The 18,105-nt window shown below is 48.6% G+C and overlaps 3 protein-coding genes across 3 annotated transcripts; 2 read left to right on the top strand and 1 right to left on the bottom strand.

The window, feature by feature from the left end:
- Positions 1–839: 839 nt before the first annotated feature.
- On the bottom strand, positions 840–4,174 carry VTJ83DRAFT_7162 (uncharacterized protein; the record flags this gene model as incomplete). The annotated part of the gene is made up of 2 exons (XM_071013954.1): positions 840–1,970; positions 2,042–4,174. The coding sequence occupies 2 exons, from the start codon at positions 4,172–4,174 to the stop codon at positions 840–842; spliced, it is 3,264 nt and encodes a 1,087-aa protein (XP_070863379.1).
- Positions 4,175–5,522: 1,348 nt separating this feature from the next.
- VTJ83DRAFT_7161 (uncharacterized protein) lies at positions 5,523–8,100 on the top strand (the record flags this gene model as incomplete). The annotated part of the gene is made up of 5 exons (XM_071013953.1): positions 5,523–5,596; positions 5,691–5,823; positions 5,879–6,163; positions 6,233–7,034; positions 7,091–8,100. The coding sequence occupies 5 exons, from the start codon at positions 5,523–5,525 to the stop codon at positions 8,098–8,100; spliced, it is 2,304 nt and encodes a 767-aa protein (XP_070863378.1).
- Positions 8,101–8,879: 779 nt separating this feature from the next.
- VTJ83DRAFT_7160 (uncharacterized protein) lies at positions 8,880–9,791 on the top strand (the record flags this gene model as incomplete). Its single annotated transcript, XM_071013952.1, has 1 exon — positions 8,880–9,791. The coding sequence occupies one exon, from the start codon at positions 8,880–8,882 to the stop codon at positions 9,789–9,791; it is 912 nt and encodes a 303-aa protein (XP_070863377.1).
- Between the last annotated feature and the right edge of the window lie 8,314 nt (positions 9,792–18,105).

Below are 18,105 nucleotides of genomic sequence, written 5' to 3'. Positions count from 1 at the left end.
CGTTACTTGTCTTGCGGCGGCGGTCGTGTTGGTCTGGGTTGGGTTGGGAAAGGAAGCGGGTAAGCGGTTATGATGGGAGGCAAGGCGTTGCAAGGGCTCGTTTTCTTTGCTTTTTTTTTTTTTTTTGTGGATGCAGGAGGCGATGGTGTTGAGCGAGTTTTCATGCCATGTCTAGCTAGGAATCAACCCGGATGAAGCGTATGGATAGACCTAGCGAGAACGTCAGATTGCTGCTGTTCATGGATATCGATGATACGGGTGATGATGAGGGCGATGATGATGATGATGATAGCACGCCAACTCAACGATGCCGGGTGGTACCAAGTATTCGATTGCATTTCTGGCGACGATGGTTCATGGTAGGGGCCTCTTACAGGAATAACTAGGCCTGCCTTATACATGGAGAATGCATCAGACCACTAATACACTTCCGTCCTCCAAAACGACATCAAAAACAAACCTAGGACTCTCCAGCTCGGCAGCATGGAAACACGCCATATCCGGACAAACATAGACGATGACACTCCCGCGCTCACTCCGCCTCTCGAGGACATGGGGGTATTGGATTATTAAAAACTCAAAAGACGCGACGGATATATCCTCCTTCGAAAAGAAAAGAAAAAGGGGGGCGGGGACTCCCAAGAAACCGCCAGACATGTATATACGTACGTGCTCTTCCATTCATCACTTCATGCGGGCGAAAAAGACAAAGCACGCAAACCCCCATGCTTTACAAACCAACAATACCAAGAAGAGAAAAGAACAATCCAAACAACCCCCTTCCCCCTTCCCCGCCCACCACCACCACCACCACCACCCCCATGAGCATCACCACAAAATCAAGTTCCCCTCCGGCGATAAAAGACCATATACGCCACGGCCCCGCCCTTTCCATACATCTCCTCGGTCACATCCCCCCTTGCATCAGACGCACCCACGCCGCCGCCGCCGCCGCCGCCGCCGCCGGTGACCCTGACGCGGCTCACGACCGAGTCGTTGCACCGGAACCAATCGGCCGGATCGGGCGACGTGTCGTCTTGGACGTAGGCAATGTAGTGCCCGCCGTTGATCCCCTGTCCCGCGTGGACCGTGACGGCGTAGCAGTCGTAGATGAAGGGGGGCGTGACGTGGTGGGATGGGACCGAGGACGGGTCCGCCGCGGGAGCGAGGGGTTCTTTCGGGGGACGTGGCGGTGGCGGTTGTGGTGGTTGTGGTGGTGGTGCGGCATGAGCAGGGTGGTTGATGGCATGGGAGGCCAGGGAAGGATGAGGCGGGGCAGAAGAAGGAGACCCCGGGCCCTGTGCGCCGGCGGGATCGGCGGCAAAGAAGCGAGCGAGGTCGAGGTCGCGGATGGGGAACCGGACCTTGGCGTGGATCTTGGACGAGAATCGGCCGGCGCCAAACATCCCCCCCGCGATGCCTCCGCCTGCCGAGTTATGGAAGCGGTTGAAGCAAAACACCAACCGGTCGGGCAGGCGCGCAAACTTGGCCATGCGCGTGCGGCCGCGCTGCTTGCACGTTTCGCAAATCAGGTCCGGAAAGAGCTCCTCCTTCTGGTGGTTCTCGAGAAGCCGGTAAAAGTCAATGTCGTCGCCCATGTTGGCGAGGTTGAGGATCCAGACGTCGCATGGCTGGAACAGGTGGGTGACCTGCTGGCACGCGGGGTTCTGGCAGCGCGAGACAAACGCTTCGAGGCCTCGGAAGTACTTGTCGACGATGGACGCGCTGGCTTGGGAGTAGCTGCGCCAGTAGTCCATGGCGTTTTGAACGATGGTGCCCGTCTTGGGGGTGTACTCCTTTTCCTTGGGCGGCTTCCTGTTGCGCCGGACGTTGGTCTCGTCGTGGATCACGTCCATGATGAACGAGTAGAACTCCTGGGCGTCTTGCTGGTTGGGTCCGCCAAACAAGTCGTTCTCGGATCGGTTGGGCCTGCCCTCGGCGGCCTTGCCATGGATATACCTCGTGTAATCCTGGCCAACGCGTTAGCAGGAGGAGCGGTAGTAAGAGGCATTTTTTTTGTTACGCGGGGACCGCGACATACCATGAAGGTCTTGGCGATGATGGATTCTATGGTCCCTAGGTTGAGCCAGTGGAACAGGTTGGCCAGGCACTTGGTCAGGAGCTGGGGGTTCTCGATGTTTTCGTCCGGCTTCACGGGCACCTTGTACGCCTCCTTCCACGCCCCCGACCAGACCTCGCGCGAGAACCCCGGCGTGGCGAACATGGCCTGCAGGGAGCTGTTGGCAAAGCACCACACGCCCGGGTTCTGCAACCCCGTTCGGTACCTGCGCGCCGGCTCGCCGCCGTACTGGGCGCCCGCTCGCTTGGCCAAGACCACGGCGGAATCGTCGCTCTCGGCGAGGCCGCTGTACGTCCGGCGCGGCACGGCCGGAGGCGGCGGGGCTGGCGGGGCGGGGAGAGAGGTGTAGAGGTGCTCTTCGCTCAGCATGCGGTGGTGGAATGGGCTCTGCGGTTGGGTCCTGGGCGGGCTGGTAGCAGGAGACGTCATGGATTCGCGCTGGCTGGAGATGGCAGGGAAGCGGCGGAGGAAATCGTCCTTGGACCGGATGGGCTCGATGGCCTTGACGTCGGCGATGCTTTCTTCCCAGCGCTGGGCCTCGGCCGGGTCCTGGATGGGACGGGTAACGTATTTCTGGCGCGGGGTCCGCAGGAGGGCCTGCGCGATGGGGGGTGCCGCGTGCTGTGCTTTGGGGCTCGTTGAGGAGGACTGGAGGCTCGAGAGCCCCACGGCGTCGGTCCAAGCGTCCAGGCCCCCCCGGAGCAGCTTGGGCTGGCACCTTTGGGCGCCGGGCCCCGGAAAGTCGTACTCCCTAAGGGCGTCGAACAGGCCGCGCACCGCCCTGGCTTCCGTGTCTTGCGGCTTGTCTGGGACGTGGGAGGAGCGCTGGTCGTAGAACACGACCAGGTCGAAGGCGTGGCGCTTCTCGAACAGAACCTGCTCCGCCGATGGCGCCAGCACCATGGCTTCGGCGAGCTCGTCGGCCGAGATGTTTGGCCGCAAGAGCACCTCGGGCTCGAGGCAGATGGTGGCCTGCGACATGATGTGGCCGTCGTCGAACTCGGCGCGGCTCCGTATGTCCATCAGCAGGATGGAGAAGTCCCGGGCGCCGACCTTCATGAGGCGGATCAGGTCGTCGACGGAGATGGTGTCGCCTTCGGGGACGGGCGGTTTCTGGCGCTTGGCCGAGGCGACGGCCGGCCAGATGGGGGGAGCGGGCGCCAAGGCGGGCTCGTTGGGGGCGACCGGCGGGGTCTGCCTGCCTCCGCTCAGCGACGCCGTGGAGCTCGTCCTGCTGAACATGGAGCGCGGGGTGCTCGAGGGAAGGGCGGCCGTCTCGCTCGATATGGAGCCCCGGGGGGGGTTGTAAATGGCGGCGGGCATCCGGGGCATCTCGGCGGGGGCCACCCCGTTCAGGCCGGCCGTCGGGGGAGCTAGGCTCGAGGCAGGCGAGGGGTTCGGCGATGCATCCGACAGCAGGTCGGGTAGGGGGCTGGCTGACGGGCTTGAGGATGTGCTGGTGCGCAGCCTCGTAAAGCGCGCCATGAGGTCGCTGGCGGCCGCGTTGGACAGCAGGCTCTTGCCCTGAAGGTTGGCCGGTTTCGGGTGCACGGCCGGCTTCGATTTGACGCCATTCTCGCCGGCCTCGCTGACCTTTGCGACGGGGGTTGCCGTCGGCGGGTGCCTCGGTCCCGCATCGGTCGAGCTCGGTCGGGAGACGGTCGGCTGGACCCCGGTCCTCGCGTTGTCGGCCTTGATGTGCTCCTTGACGGCCTCGAAGTCGGGGTGCATCTCTTGGACGCGGCGGAGGAGGCGGTTGTAGCGCTCCGAGAGGGACTTGTTGTCGCGGCGCAGCGAGACCCAGCCCTTGTTGTGTCGGATGATGTCGAGGATGATGCTGCTGGCTCTCAGGTAGTCGGCGAGGGCCAGGTCGGGACGGCCAAAGGTGCGGTAGGACTCGGCCTGGCGCAGGGTCGACTCGGCGACGGCGAGCACCTTTTCGACGGGGGTGTGGTTGTCGATGTTGACGGTGACGGACGTGATGTCGTCAATGTGCGGCAGGATGCGCTTCCCGGGGCCTAGGCTCGAAGGCCTCCCTCCGGATCCCCCCAGGGAGGGAGACCCGGAGGTGTGGAGCGTCGTAGGGCCCGGCATGCCTGGCGGGGGACGAAAGGGAGCGCGCGTAGATGGGATAGGCGTGGGTGGTCACGTCATGTTCGTGGGCCTGTCGGGTTGCCAACGGTATCGGGGCTCCTTGCGGCGCTGTATAGTAAGCCGGGGACGAAGGGTGGTTTCGCGCGTTGTTGCTGGTTGCCGCGGGTTGGCCGCTGGCGGCGCCCCCCCGCCCTGGAAACGCAAACGAGGCTACGGCGGTACGTTCAGGCAAGACGTGGGAACAACCCCGGCAAGATGCGATGCCTTGTTTGATGAACCCAGACGAGGCGGATGGCCGGCTTGCGAGCGACAGGGGTGTTGAATTCGGTCTTTGTCTGGACTTTGAGCTCTCCTGTCCTTCCATGAAGAGCGTGGTGGTGGTTCGTGATGGATGGTGGATGAATGTGGGGTGGTTTGGCCTGGGAACCTGGACGGCGGACGGTGACGAATGCCAGGACCGGCATGTGCTGTTGTAAGGTACCTGACGTACGTTACGTACCTTATGTAAGCCACCTTGCGTTACTGGGACACCGCAGTGTACGTGTACTGTGTACAGTACGCTGGGGCGGTACGCGCGTCCCCGGGACGAGCGCCCTGTAAGAGAGCAGCAGCCCACGGCCATCCCCAAACGATACGAGTCCTGGACCTGTCCCAAACTACAGCAGAAAAACACCTGCTTACAAAAGCGGTCGTTTTGCTGCTGCTTTTGCTGCTGCTTTGGCTGCCGGGGGGAACATGCCGCCGGGCAGTTGGGATGCCTGACACATGCTTCCCTACCGGTACCAGCCGCCCTTACGTCACCCTGCATCGCAATACGTTTCAATACGTCCAATACGTCGCAATACGTCGCATTACACATGTGCTGACTCCTCCCTCCCCGAGCTTCCAGCGCTGATCTGCGGGGCTGCCAATCCAATCAAGGTCAGCTACGGTACCTACCGTTAGTTACTGCGTAGTTATCCGCTGTCCCCCCAGCCTCAGCCAAGCCTGCGCCATCGGCCTGGACCTGGTCCCTCGTACGCAAACCAAGCGACAGGCAGCTGCATCATCTGGGTCCGGCAACCTCCCACCTCCATCCATCCCATCCCATCGCTCCGAAACCCAAGGGATTTTCCCTCAGCCATCGATTCCGCCGCCGGTGCCGCCTTTTCCTCGCCTCTATCCTGCTTCGCCAGCGTTTCTCGGGTGCGACATCGCCGACGCTGCCGCCCACGAACCGCCCATCCCATTCGCACCATCCGCCCTCTCTTAGGCGACCCCGCGAGAGCCGTCATCCTCGACGACGCCAAACACCACCCGCACGCCACCTCCCATCGCACCATCGCCATACAGCGCCCCTCCCCTCAAGATGATGGGGTGGTGGTCTTCCGGAGCCAACACGGCTCTGGATGAGCAGATCGAAAAGGCAACCAGCAGCAGCCTGTATGTCCTCTCCGGAACGCCCTCCCCCTCCCCCTCCCCCCAGCCTCGCTCCAAGGCTGGATCCATGGCTGACCTGCCTGCTCGCATGCCGCAGCGAAGACATCGCTCTCAACCTCGAGATCTCCGACGTCATTCGCTCCAAGACGGTACCGCCCAAGGAGGCCATGCGCTCGCTCAAGAAGCGCATCAACCACAAGAACCCCAACACCCAGCTCAGCGCCTTGAACGTAAGGGAGCCTCGCCGCCGCCCACGCCGCTGCCTCCTGCTAACCCGTCGCCCAGCTCACCGACACATGCGTCAAAAACGGCGGCAACCACTTCCTCGTCGAGATCGCATCCCGCGAGTTCATGGAAACCCTCGTGTCCCTTTTGAAAGCCGTCGGTCCCAACGCCGTCAACGCCGAAGTGCGCGCCAAGATCCTCGAGCTTATCCAGTCCTGGGCCACCGCCGCCGAGGGCCGCTACGAGCTGGGATACATTGTCGAGGTGTACAAGACGCTGCAGCGCGAGGGATTCAAGTTTCCGCCCCGCGTCAGCGTCGCCAGCAGCATGCTCGATAGCAGCGCGGTACGTCCGAGCCTGCCGCTGGGCCTCCGCAAGACCCTCTGCTAACGCCCCCCTCCTTTTTCCCACCAGCCTCCCGAATGGGTCGACTCGGACGTATGCATGCGCTGCCGGACGCCCTTCACCTTCACCAACAGGAAACACCACTGCCGGAACTGCGGCAACTGCTTCGATCAGCAATGCTCCAGCAAGACCCTGCCCCTCCCTCACCTCGGCATCTTCCAAGCCGTCCGCGTCGATGACGGGTGTTACGCCAAGCTCACCGAGAAGCACTCCAAGGGCGGCGGCGGCGGCGGCGGCCATGGCGGGGGTCACGAGCGAACCTCGTCCCACGCCTCGCAGCCCAGCAAGTCGCGCGTGTCTTCGATGCAGCCGCGCCCTGCCCGCGTGGACGACGACGGGTTCGACGAGGACCTCAAGAAGGCCCTGGCCATGAGCCTGGAGGATGTCAAGAACAACTCCCGAGCCTATGCCGCCCCGGCAGCGAGCCAGCCGGCCCCGGCCGCGACGACCAACGGCTACGGCGCTTCCAAGGCGGCCGAGGAGGAAGACGAGGACCTCAAGGCGGCCATTGCGGCGTCGTTGGCAGACATGGAGGAGCAAAAGAAGAGGCACGCGGCGGCGCTGCGAGAGCAGGCGTCCAAACCCGCCGCCTTGACGCCCACCGCTCCCGCCGCGCTGCCCAAGAACGACTACGAGCTCACTCCGGTCGAGGCCGAAAACATCAACCTCTTCGCAACGCTTGTCGACCGGCTTCAAACCCAGCCGCCGGGCACGATCCTGCGCGAGCCCCAGATCCAGGAGCTGTACGACAGCATCAGCGCCTTGAGGCCCAAGCTCGCCCGCAGCTACGGAGAAACCATGAGCAAGCACGGTCAGTGACCCGTCTCGACAGCCGGACCAACGATGCCTCGTGCTAACGCTGCCTAGACACCTTGCTCGATCTCCATGCAAAGCTGTCCACGGTCGTCCGCTACTACGATCGGATGCTTGAGGAGCGGCTATCCAAGGCCTATGGCCAGCACAGCATAGGAGGTTACAATCTTCCACCGGCGAGGCAGGCGGCTGCGGGGCCGTACCCAACGCTCCCGCCCAGCGCTCCCAGCGCCGTGGGGCCTGCCGAGAGCTTCTACACCAACGAGCCGCCTCAACACGAGTATACCCCTGCGACAACGCATCCGTCGTACGCGCAACCCGTACAGCAACCACCGTACGCCCCCTACGACCAGCGGGCCTCGGTCGCAGCGCCTCCCCCCCCTTCCCAGTACCCCCCGCTGCAGGTGCCTCAACCCACCGGCAGCTGGGCGCCCTCAACGCCTGCGCAGCAGTACGGGCAGCAACCCAGCTACCCACCGAGCGAGGCGCCGCAGCCGAACCAGGCGCCTGCACCCTCGGCCCCAACGCAGCCGTCGGCCCCTGCGCCCAACGACCCGGTGCCCACGGCACCAACGGCCGATCCGGCTGCATCCTTCTACTATGCTCCCCAGGCCCAGCCGCCGCCGCCAGCCCAGCAGCAGCAGCAGCAGCAGCAGCAGCCGCCACAACAGCAGCCGGCATCGCCTCCCGACCCGGCCACGTCACACTATCCTAACCTCGCGCAACCGCCGCAGGGCTATCAGCCATCCTTGCCGCAGACGCCGGCTTCCGCTCCCGCTCAGCCATTACAGCAGCAGCAACAGCAGCAGCAGCAGCAACCGGCCCCTCAACAGCCGCACCAACCGACGCCCGTGCAAACAGCCCCGCAGCCCTACTGGCAGCATCCCGCCGCTCAGCAGGTTCCCGTCCCTCCCGTCTGGCAAGCGCAGCCTCCGGCGAGCGCTAGCAACAACGCAGCGTACGCGGGCTATGCCACGGCGGAAGCGTTTCCCTCGGCGCCACAGCATGCGCCGGTGACGGCGGTGAAACAGCCGGTTGTGGAGGAGAGCTTGATTGATCTTTAATGAGGAGGAGTTGGTGCGCGACGGGGACGAGGAGAGGGGGGGAGGGGGGGAAAGGGAGCTTGGATGTGTGGAACGAAAGAGAAGAAGCTCCCAGGTTAGAAGACGACGGCGGCCTTGTATGTATGTACCACGGAGTTGGGTCTGATGGATGATCGTCATCATGGGCGGGGGAGAACGCGGCGGATCATAATTCCTCCCACGGGCTCATGTGTTACGTCCCATTTTTTTTCCAATCAAGACGTCCGCAATACCTAGATGTCTAGGGTGTACTGTGTATGGATGAGGTCCCGTGATTCTATGATGGAGCGAGACGAACCTGGACGCCGTCGCGCGAGGCCCGGACGCGGGAGGCTCAGCTGGCTGCTTGCCGGGCTTCCTTGCTCAGCTCGGCCCCTGACGTAAGACCGGGAAGCAGGTTCGGCCGGCTCGGACCAATGGCGGCGTCCCGTGTGGCGCCGCGAAACCATGGGAGCGGAGCTCCATCGTTGGGCAGCTCTGCCGATGGCGTTGCGGGCTTGACCGGGTTCCGGTACCGGGACGGGACGGGACTTGGGGAGAGAAACTTGGGGAGCGAATAGCTGTTCCCACGATTCCCGGGCACAGCGCAATACGTTGCTACGAAACTCGACTCTTTTTACCTCGTTTTTTTCCCCTCTTCACACACACTTGGCAGAAGCCGGGAATCAAGTCATCGCGACGACGGAAAACAAAGACAACAACAACAAGAACAACACAAAAAAATAAAAAAAAAAAAAAAAAAAAAAAAAAAAAAAAAAACAATGCCGACCTACCTGCACCTCGTCCGCCACGCCCAGGGGTACCACAACCTCCACCCGGACAACCACGTCCTGCCGGACCCGGACCTGACGCCCCTCGGCGAGGAGCAATGCGCGCGCCTCCGCCGGGCGTTTCCCTACCACGACAAGGTGACCCACCTCGTCGCGAGCCCCCTGCGGAGGACGCTCAAGACGTGCCTCCTCGCCTTTGGAGACGAGGGCGAACACGACGGCGCGGCAGGGAAGAACAAGAACAACAACAAGCAGAAGAAGAAGGTGCTCGCCCTGCCCGAGATCCAGGAGATCTCGCCGCTGCCGTGCGACGTCGGGTCGCCCGTCGAGGCGCTCGCCGCCGAGTTCGGGGACGACGCGGTCGACCTGTCGCTGGCCGCGGCCCTGGGCGGCGGCGCGGCGTGGGCCGACAAGCGGAGCCGCGCGAGCCCGTTCGCGCCGACGGCGGCCAGGCTGGAGGCGCGCGCGAGCAAGGCGCGGAGGTTCCTGCGCGGGTTGGGGCGGGAGTGGGCTCGACGACAGCAGCAGGAAGAGAGAGAGAAAGAGAAGGAGGAGGGGGAGGGGGAGGAGGAGGGGGAGGGGAGCGGCGGAGACGCGCACATCGTGGTGGTTACGCACGGCGGGTTCTTGCACTTTTTGACGCAGGATTTCGACGGCGTGGATGTGCGGGCCGGCACGGGGTGGGCGAATTGCGAGTGGCGGACGTATGAGTTTGTCAGCGATGAGGAGGAGGGGGGGGAGGAAAACGATGGGGAGGCGAGGTTGAGGGAGACGAGGGAAAGCTGGAGGCGGCGGAGGGGGAGCGCGACGGGGTTGACGGAGACGGAGCAGATGGAGTTGAGGGCGGCGATGGCGGGGAAGATGGTGGAGGAATGGGGGGTGGAAGGGGATGGGGAGGCGTAAGATGGGAGGAGAGGTGCTCTCTGTTTCTCTCTTTTTTCTTCTCTCTCTCTCTCTCTCTCTCTCTCTCTCTCTCTCTATTTTTTCTTCCTTTTCTCTTTTTTTTTTTTTTTGCTTCTTTCTCTCTCTTTTCCTTTCTCGGCGTACAACGTATGTTGTGTGTTTAAGAAAAGAAAGGGAGGGGGGGAGGTTGGTGGTGACGACAACAATGTCTGTCGTGTGTAAGTGTCATAGGCTAGATGTGACAGGATCTATGGGGACTTATACCCTGGTCCTGAACCCCAGCAGGCATTCTGCCTGCTCAGACCGCTATTCTGGGCATCCATCGTGTATATAAGGAGCCTCCAGGAGAGGCATATTAGATAGTTGTTTTCTTCTTTTGAACAATAGCTTCCAACCACTCCTTTCCGCCGTATACACTTTTACAGGTCCGGGCCATTACAGTTATAAGCCCGGTGCCTTCCTGCTACGTAGAAAGAGAACCTCCCCTTCTTATTATAAGCCCTTAAATTAATCTTTAAAGCGTTTAGCTCGTTCATTTTCTCCTCTCTCTCTTAAAACCCGTCGCTAACTATTAAAGCACCTTCCTCGGCAAGATAAACTTAGTCCTTAAGGATTATACTCTCGGTATCGTACGGTTAGAAACCTTTTGTAACTAAGGACGATAGTTCGATTACGTTCGAAACGAAGCTTATACCTATAGTGTATAATAGATCTGTAAACCAGAAGTAAACGCTAAAACGGTTCTAAAGATTTTTAATAATAATTAAAAGCCGTTTTATATAAACGTCTACTTAAAGGTTTAGCAGCAGCTTAGGATTTAATACTAGTAAGAGCTTTAGGATTAGTAGAATATTAATCCGGAGGAAAGGGGCTTTAAACTAGAAAAACTAGGAGAACCCTTTAAATCCGATGTAAACTATATATATAAGTAGAACCTCCTCCGGTACTTTTTAAAGACCCTGTAAAACGATTCGAACGATTAGAGGAAGGCTTATAATACAATATATTATTTTATCTTTAATACCGTTCGGAAGGATCTATTTAAAAATACCTTTAACCTTTTTACGTTAATAAGATAGCTATAGATCTGCTATAACGTCCTACGTATTTTAAAAGCTTAAATTTTTCCTATTTAGATAGTAAGGATAGAAGCGTTTTATAAAGCCTTCTTTAATATCCTTAATAAAGCCGAAACAGCTATAGACCCTTTTAAATAAATTATAGACTTCTACTACAAATATTATAATATACTTATAAACGGAGTTACCGATATAGTTAGTCTTCTAGCTATTATAGCCTTTTTAAATACTGTTTAAAAGCGTATTGCCCTAGGATAAACTTATATTAAATATATATTTTTAGTTAATAGAGTTATCTAAAGCGACCCTAAGGAAACTATAAAGGTATATATAGACTAGCTATACTGATTTCTCCTTTAAAATAAAGCTGGGGTATATATTTTACTGTATATTTATATTATTTTTGGAGGACGTAGATAATTATCTAACTAGTAAAACCTATTAAAATAAGGGTTTAATAAGAAAAATAGTAATAACAGTAAAGGTAAGTCTTTTAGATTAAAGGGTAGCTATAGATAAAGAAAAGGCGGGAATAGTAATAGAAAAGGCAGTAACTAAAGCTATAACCAGTTTAATAATTAAAATAGGAAAGTAAACCGAATACTAAAGGTTTACTATAATTGCTTATACGGAATCCTTAAACAATACTATTAAATACTAATTAAATACTTTAATCTTAAAGCTATTATATTTAGTAAAAGTAAAAGAGGCGGTATAATATTTTAAAGTTTACGTTAATATATCTTTAACAACTTTATAAAGCTTTAATAAACAGACTTTAAAAACGAGTTATAAGCTTAAAGGATAAGACTCTTTAGTCCCGAAGTACTACGCTTACTATTAAAACCGGGCAGCGAAAAACTCTTTTCTAGTTTAATCGGAGTTAAGTTGAAATTCGATAATAATAAAGACTTTTCAGGGTCTTTCGTTAAAACGGTAATCCCTTATAACTTATAGGTAAAAATTTAGCTTCCTCCCGGTATTTATACTATATTTATTACTAACTATTACCCGCTTTATAATTCTATTCTTTTAAATAACTACGAAACAGTTTATATCGTTAACAATAAGTTACGATTTAAGCCTAGATCCTAATACAAAGTCGATAACCTAGATAGCTATATAGAAGCGGGTATAACCTTTTTCTAAGTATAAGCCTATAGACGATAAAGGCTTAGGAATATATTAAATAATAATAGAGGTCCTAATATTAAGGACCTAATTCTGGAAGATACGGTTTTTATTAACAGGTTCTACATTAATATTATATTAGAGGTAGCTTTTAAACGGGCAGGCCTTTAATATTACGGGTAGGACAGAACTTTTCGTTACAGCCCTATAAAGTATAGTCTAGTAATAAAATAGTTAGTTTATAAATATAATTTAATATTCTTTAAATATAACGTTTATTTTATTTACTTAAAGGTTCCTCTACCTAAGTATATTATAACTATATTTTTTACCGTTATTAAAACCCGTTTAGCCGCCCGATTGAAAAAGCTACTTCCTAAGAGAAAGGATACGGAATACCTATAATACCTACGTATAGGATACGTAGGGCCTAAAGTAATACGAAAACTTATCTTTATAGCTAAAGGAGTTCGGTATAAAGTAAATAATATCCTAAGAAAGGAATATAAAAGTTATATATAGGTATACGCTACTCGAGTTATTTTACGCTAACCCTTTAAAAACCGCGTTATAAAACTCTTTTAAAGGATTATTTAGGACCTTTTTAAGTTTAATCCTAGGTTTAACGGTTTAAAATAGCTGTTTATAATTAAAGACGAATAAAGTAAAAGAATAATCGTAAAAACTTTAATAACTAAGTCGCTATATACCGTAGCTAAACAGATTAAAGATACTATATTGTAGATTAATATATAGTTTAGCTTTAAAGTCTATAAGATCCGGTAAAATAATGATACTAATATTATCGGTATTAAAAAGTATACGGATTATAAAATTTAGATTTAGAACCTAAAAATCGATTTTAAACTTACCTTAACCTATACCTCGGAGGCTAACGAAGGATCTAAGCGTATAAGACGTAAAATTATCGAAAAAGGGTTTACTATACTTCTCGGAGCCCGCCTGCTTTACGACCTATAGCTAGAAACTATAAAAGCAACCGCTTAGTTAATTAATATTACGCTTTTATAATATAACGATTAAAAATTACTAAACAAAAAACTATATTTATAGTTTTAGTAATATTTCCGTTAGTATTAACCTAAGTTTATAAATAATTATACGCGAGATCTAAAGCTTTACTTTAGCAACCTATATATATACGGATACTAAATATATCTATTCGATAAACGACGAGAAGCGAATACTTACCGGAAGCTGTTTAAAATAACCGAGAGAGCTTATATCGGTTACCTAGTTAAATATTAGGCAACTAATATCTACCGGATTTAGGTTCCTTAGTTTAAAAAGGTTATTATTATACGGAACGTAATCTTTAATAAAAAGCTTTTCTATAAATCTAGTAAGGAATATATATCTCTATAACCGCTTTAAATTATAAGGGATATTATAAAGCTACTTAAGTCCGATACAGGGTACTAGGATGCTAGTATAGTAAGAAAGCCCGACGATATTAACTTTAAAAGTCTAGAACACTTAGTATCTTCTAAAAGGCTAAAAACGAGTTTTAACCGGCTAAAGGGTTAGAACTCGGGGATAGGAGTATAAGTAAAAAGTATACCTTTTACGGATACCTTTACTAAGCTATTAAAAGCAGGATCGTTTACAACTAGACTTCCAACCCTAAAGCTATCTATTAATCCTTTATCGCTTTATATAGGATTTAACAAGGTTATAAATATTAAACCTTATACTAACGATATTTATTATAAAGGTATAATAGCTAAAGACTAGTATTCCGCTAATAGGACTATAAAGCTTAGTATACTCTTATTAGGCCTCTATAATAATAATACTATAGGACTCTTTACAGTTAAAAAGGAGCTTCTATAGCTGGTAAATAATATTTATAAACTGTTGTAAAGCGCTTATTATATTATAAATACTATAATAAGATAGCAGACTATAAAAAGATAAAACCTTAATCTAGCCTATATTAAACGTAAATACGTTAGGAAGGTATATAGGCCTGCTATACGTTAAAGCAGATAACAGAAAGGTTAAGGGCTTAAAGGTAAAGACGATAACGATAAGTATAGACTTATCGGATTCGTATTCGGGATATATCGAGATAATAATATATATCTACCGAATTAAAAATATTAAAAGAGCTTCTATATAACCTTTTTCCTAAACAATCCTATTTATAAAAGTAACAGCTTTTAAACTTATACTATTTATTATATAATAATAGCGGCTATAAACCAGAGGTTTGTAAAACACTTAGATACTACTTTTAAAATACTAAAAATATATTTCTTAGAACTAGCTAATACTAAAGTACCTTAGCGCTTTCGAAATATCGAAAATTATAAGTTTAAATACCTATTCTTAGAAGCTTACAACAAAGAGATTAGGAATCTCGTTAACTAAAAGACTTAGCGTATTATCTATTATATAGAAGCTAAAGGACGTCCCTTGCCTTTTAAATAGGTATTTATATATAAGTTCGACGAGTATAATTATATCGAGAAAATAAAGGTATATATTTATATTAAAAGCAATCTATAACGCTAGAGTACTTTTAAAACGACTTATATTACTACCCTTACCATTTATATATTTCGCTTTATAATAACGATTGCTATATACTTTAACCTTAAAGTTTACTAGTTCGATATTAAACAGGTATTTTTAAATACCTTTCTAAAAGCGCCGGTATACTATAAGCTCCCGGAAGGATATAAGCAGCTAGAGAAGTATATTTAACTTCTGCAGGCCCTTTATAGACTCCGAGAGTTATTTCTCCTTTAATATTAAGAGTTCTCCTCTACCTTATATAAACTAAGCTTTAAAGCCTTTAAAGAAGAGCCTTACCTTTTCTATAACGATTAACGTAAGGTTACTATTGTATTTTACGTTAACAACTATTTTATCTTCTTCTATTAAAACTATACGGATAAAGTAAACTATATTATAAATACTTTTAAAGCTAAGTATAAGCTTTATAAGAAAAGAAAAGTAAAGTAGTTTCTAAGCGTAAAAATTATTAAGGACCGTCTAAAGCGCCGGGTATTCTTAATCTACGACTAATATATTAAAAAAGTAGTTAAAAGGTTCGACATTAACCTTATAGTTCGCGCGCCCTATATTCTACTTCCCTTTAGTAATCTTATTAAATATAAAAGGACTGCTTTAAATAACGAAATTAAGCTTTTCTAAAAGCTTATTAGTTCGATACTTTATATAACTATTATAATTTGCTTAGACGTAGCTTTTACTACGTTAAAGCTATCTTATTTTTTAACAAATCCGTTACGTTAGTATATTTTTATAGTATATTAGGTAGTCTATTACCTATATAGAATAAGGTATCTAAGAATTATATATATTAGCGAGGAAACCGAGTCGTAAGTACTCTTTATTATAAAGGATGTATTATTTACCGATTACTTTAATATTTAAAGGTCTATCTAGGGCTACGTAATAATATTCTTCGGGGGTATAATTATATAGAAGGCTGTAAAGCAGTCGACAGTTATTACTTTATCTATAGAAGTTAAACTAATAGCGTTTATAAATATTGCTAAGGAAACTATAACGTTATAACGCTTTTTTAAGGATATTACTCTAAACCTTAGAGAACTGTAAGTAATCTATTATAATAATACTAATATAATTAGACTAATAGTTAAAGATAGAATACAGATAAATACCTTTTTAAAGTTTATCGATATTTATAATATATAGGTAAAAGAGTAAGTTAAAAAAGGTACTTTTAATATCGAATACTTTTAAACGATATAGATATTAGCTAACGGATTAATAAAGAATTTGTTACGATAGCGTTTTAAGTATTTTTAAAAGCTCCTTAACCTTTAAAATACTATTAAGCTAGTATAGGATCTGGGAGGTAACTTAAAATAAAGGGTTAATTAATAGGACTTATTTCCAAAGACTTTATAATAAAGGCGTAGAGCGTTAGAAACTAATATAATAAACCGATAACCTAAATATTTAACCTACGCTTCTTTAGCTTAATATATAGACGCGCCTTCTAAGCCTTTACTTCCTTCTCCTTTACTTTAGTATCCTCTTTAACCTTTATATTAACTAAAAGATACTTTAAAAGCTCCTCCTCCTTATCCTTATTATTATCCTCCTTTATCGCTTTACCCTTACCCTTATCTTTAATCTTTTTAGTAAAAGGAGATTTATCCTTCTTCTTCTTTTTACTAGCCGGGCTGGGAGGAACGGAAGTTACCGTTAAAGAATATTTATAGGTACCGAATAACGTAAAGGGACCGGATTAAATTAAAGTAAATAGCGTTAAAACGCTGTTAGCAATATAAAGGAATAAAGTCCTTAGACTTTCCTTTAAAGCCGGAAGAGACTTTAGCTATCGACCTTTAGTAATATTAGCCTTTAGGTTCTTATATATATAACAAGTATAATCGATAATCTATATATTTATTAGAACCTATAGATCGGGTCTTTAAAATAATAAACTTACGTTTTTAAGAGCGCCGGCTTACTTATATTATATATATTAAACAGTAGTAAACGCTAATAAAAAGGGTTTAATATATAATTAAAAGGATTAGTTAAAAATATAATACTAATTATTATAATAGCTATCTAAGACTTTAAAATAATAAAAAGAAAGTTTTACCCGAATCTATAAAATATCGTTATCTTATAATAATAGTAATAGGTTTAATTTACAACCGATAAGTATAAGCTATTATTATACTTTAAAGCTAACTTAAAATAACTTATATAAAGCTTAATCTGCCGATTAAAAACCCTATAGCTATCCTTAAGCCTTTACGGAAGCTTAAGGAACGGAAGCTTAATAGGGTTAACCTTACTTTTATATAGTATAACTATAACGTTCTAATTATTGTTAAAGAATATTATAACGTTACTAGAAAGTAACTTTATAAGTAAACTAATATTATTATCCGCGTTAATAGGTTTTCTACCGCCTCTAACGGTATAGGAGGTTAAACGACTATTATAATATATTAGAAAACTATAGATAATTATAATAAAAACTAGTCGGTTACTCTTTTACAATTAAAAGGTAAAAAGAATAGTTTTAAACGATCGAAAATATACTTTAAACGATAAAAACTAGTAACCTAGTTTGTTAAACTGTTTAACGATATACTTTTAATATTAAAAAAACTAATAGAGCTAAAAATCAATATAATACCTAGGGAAGCTATTTCTACAGTTATAATAATCGGAAAGATCGCTTTTATTATTATAGTTTTAGAATATTATAGTCGACCGGATTATTATTAATATTTCCGGAAAAAGAATAATTTCCTTTATTAACCTTTAAATCAATCTTTTAAAGGCTTAGAAAGTTAATTAATTATAAAGATTTTAAATTACCGGATACAACCCGTCCTAAAGTCTAAAACAGCTTATAGTATACTATAAAGGGATTCAACTCCTAATTACCCCGCTAAAAAGGGCGCGAGAGCTACGACGGCATTTCTCTCTTTTCTTTGATTTTCAGGATCCTATTATAGTAGTTGCTCGCTGATTACGAACAACTGGGGGGTGTGTGATAGGATCTATAGGGACTTATACCCTGGTCCTGAACCCTAGCAGGCATTCTGCCTGCTTAGACCGCTATTCTAGGCATCCATCGTATATATAAGGAGCCTCCAGGAGAGGTATATTAGATAGTTGTTTTCTTCTTTTAAACAACAGCTTCCAACCACTCCTTTCCGCCGTATGCACTCTCACAGGTCCGGGCCATCACACTAGATACCTGTGGTGGAGATGCAGGGCTCCATGAGAGCCAATGGTTGAGGGAGACTCCAATTACGCAGTATACAACTCAACGCAAAAGCAACCTGCCGGCGGTACGACTTGTTGAAAAAAAAAAAGGTTATCTTTGAGACCTGCATGGCTGCATGCGACGGCAGCACGCGGGAATGGATAACTACCTAACGAATGGATGCTCGGCAGGTAAGCTGCAGTGCCAGATTGATGGATGTATCCATCATGTACCTATAGTAGTTGCTTGGATGTACAGTCGTGTATGTACGCAGTACGGCGTGCAGCATACAGCATGGTGTGTAGCAATGCGCCGCGGCACAGGCGGCGTCGGCAGTCAGCGATCC

Source organism: Remersonia thermophila, chromosome 7 (genome assembly GCF_042764415.1).
Source record: "Remersonia thermophila strain ATCC 22073 chromosome 7, whole genome shotgun sequence".
Taxonomy (NCBI): Eukaryota; Fungi; Ascomycota; class Sordariomycetes; order Sordariales; family Chaetomiaceae; genus Remersonia; species Remersonia thermophila.
The sequence above is the reverse complement of the archived record's forward strand: the minus strand, read 5'-3'. Positions and strand labels throughout refer to the sequence as shown.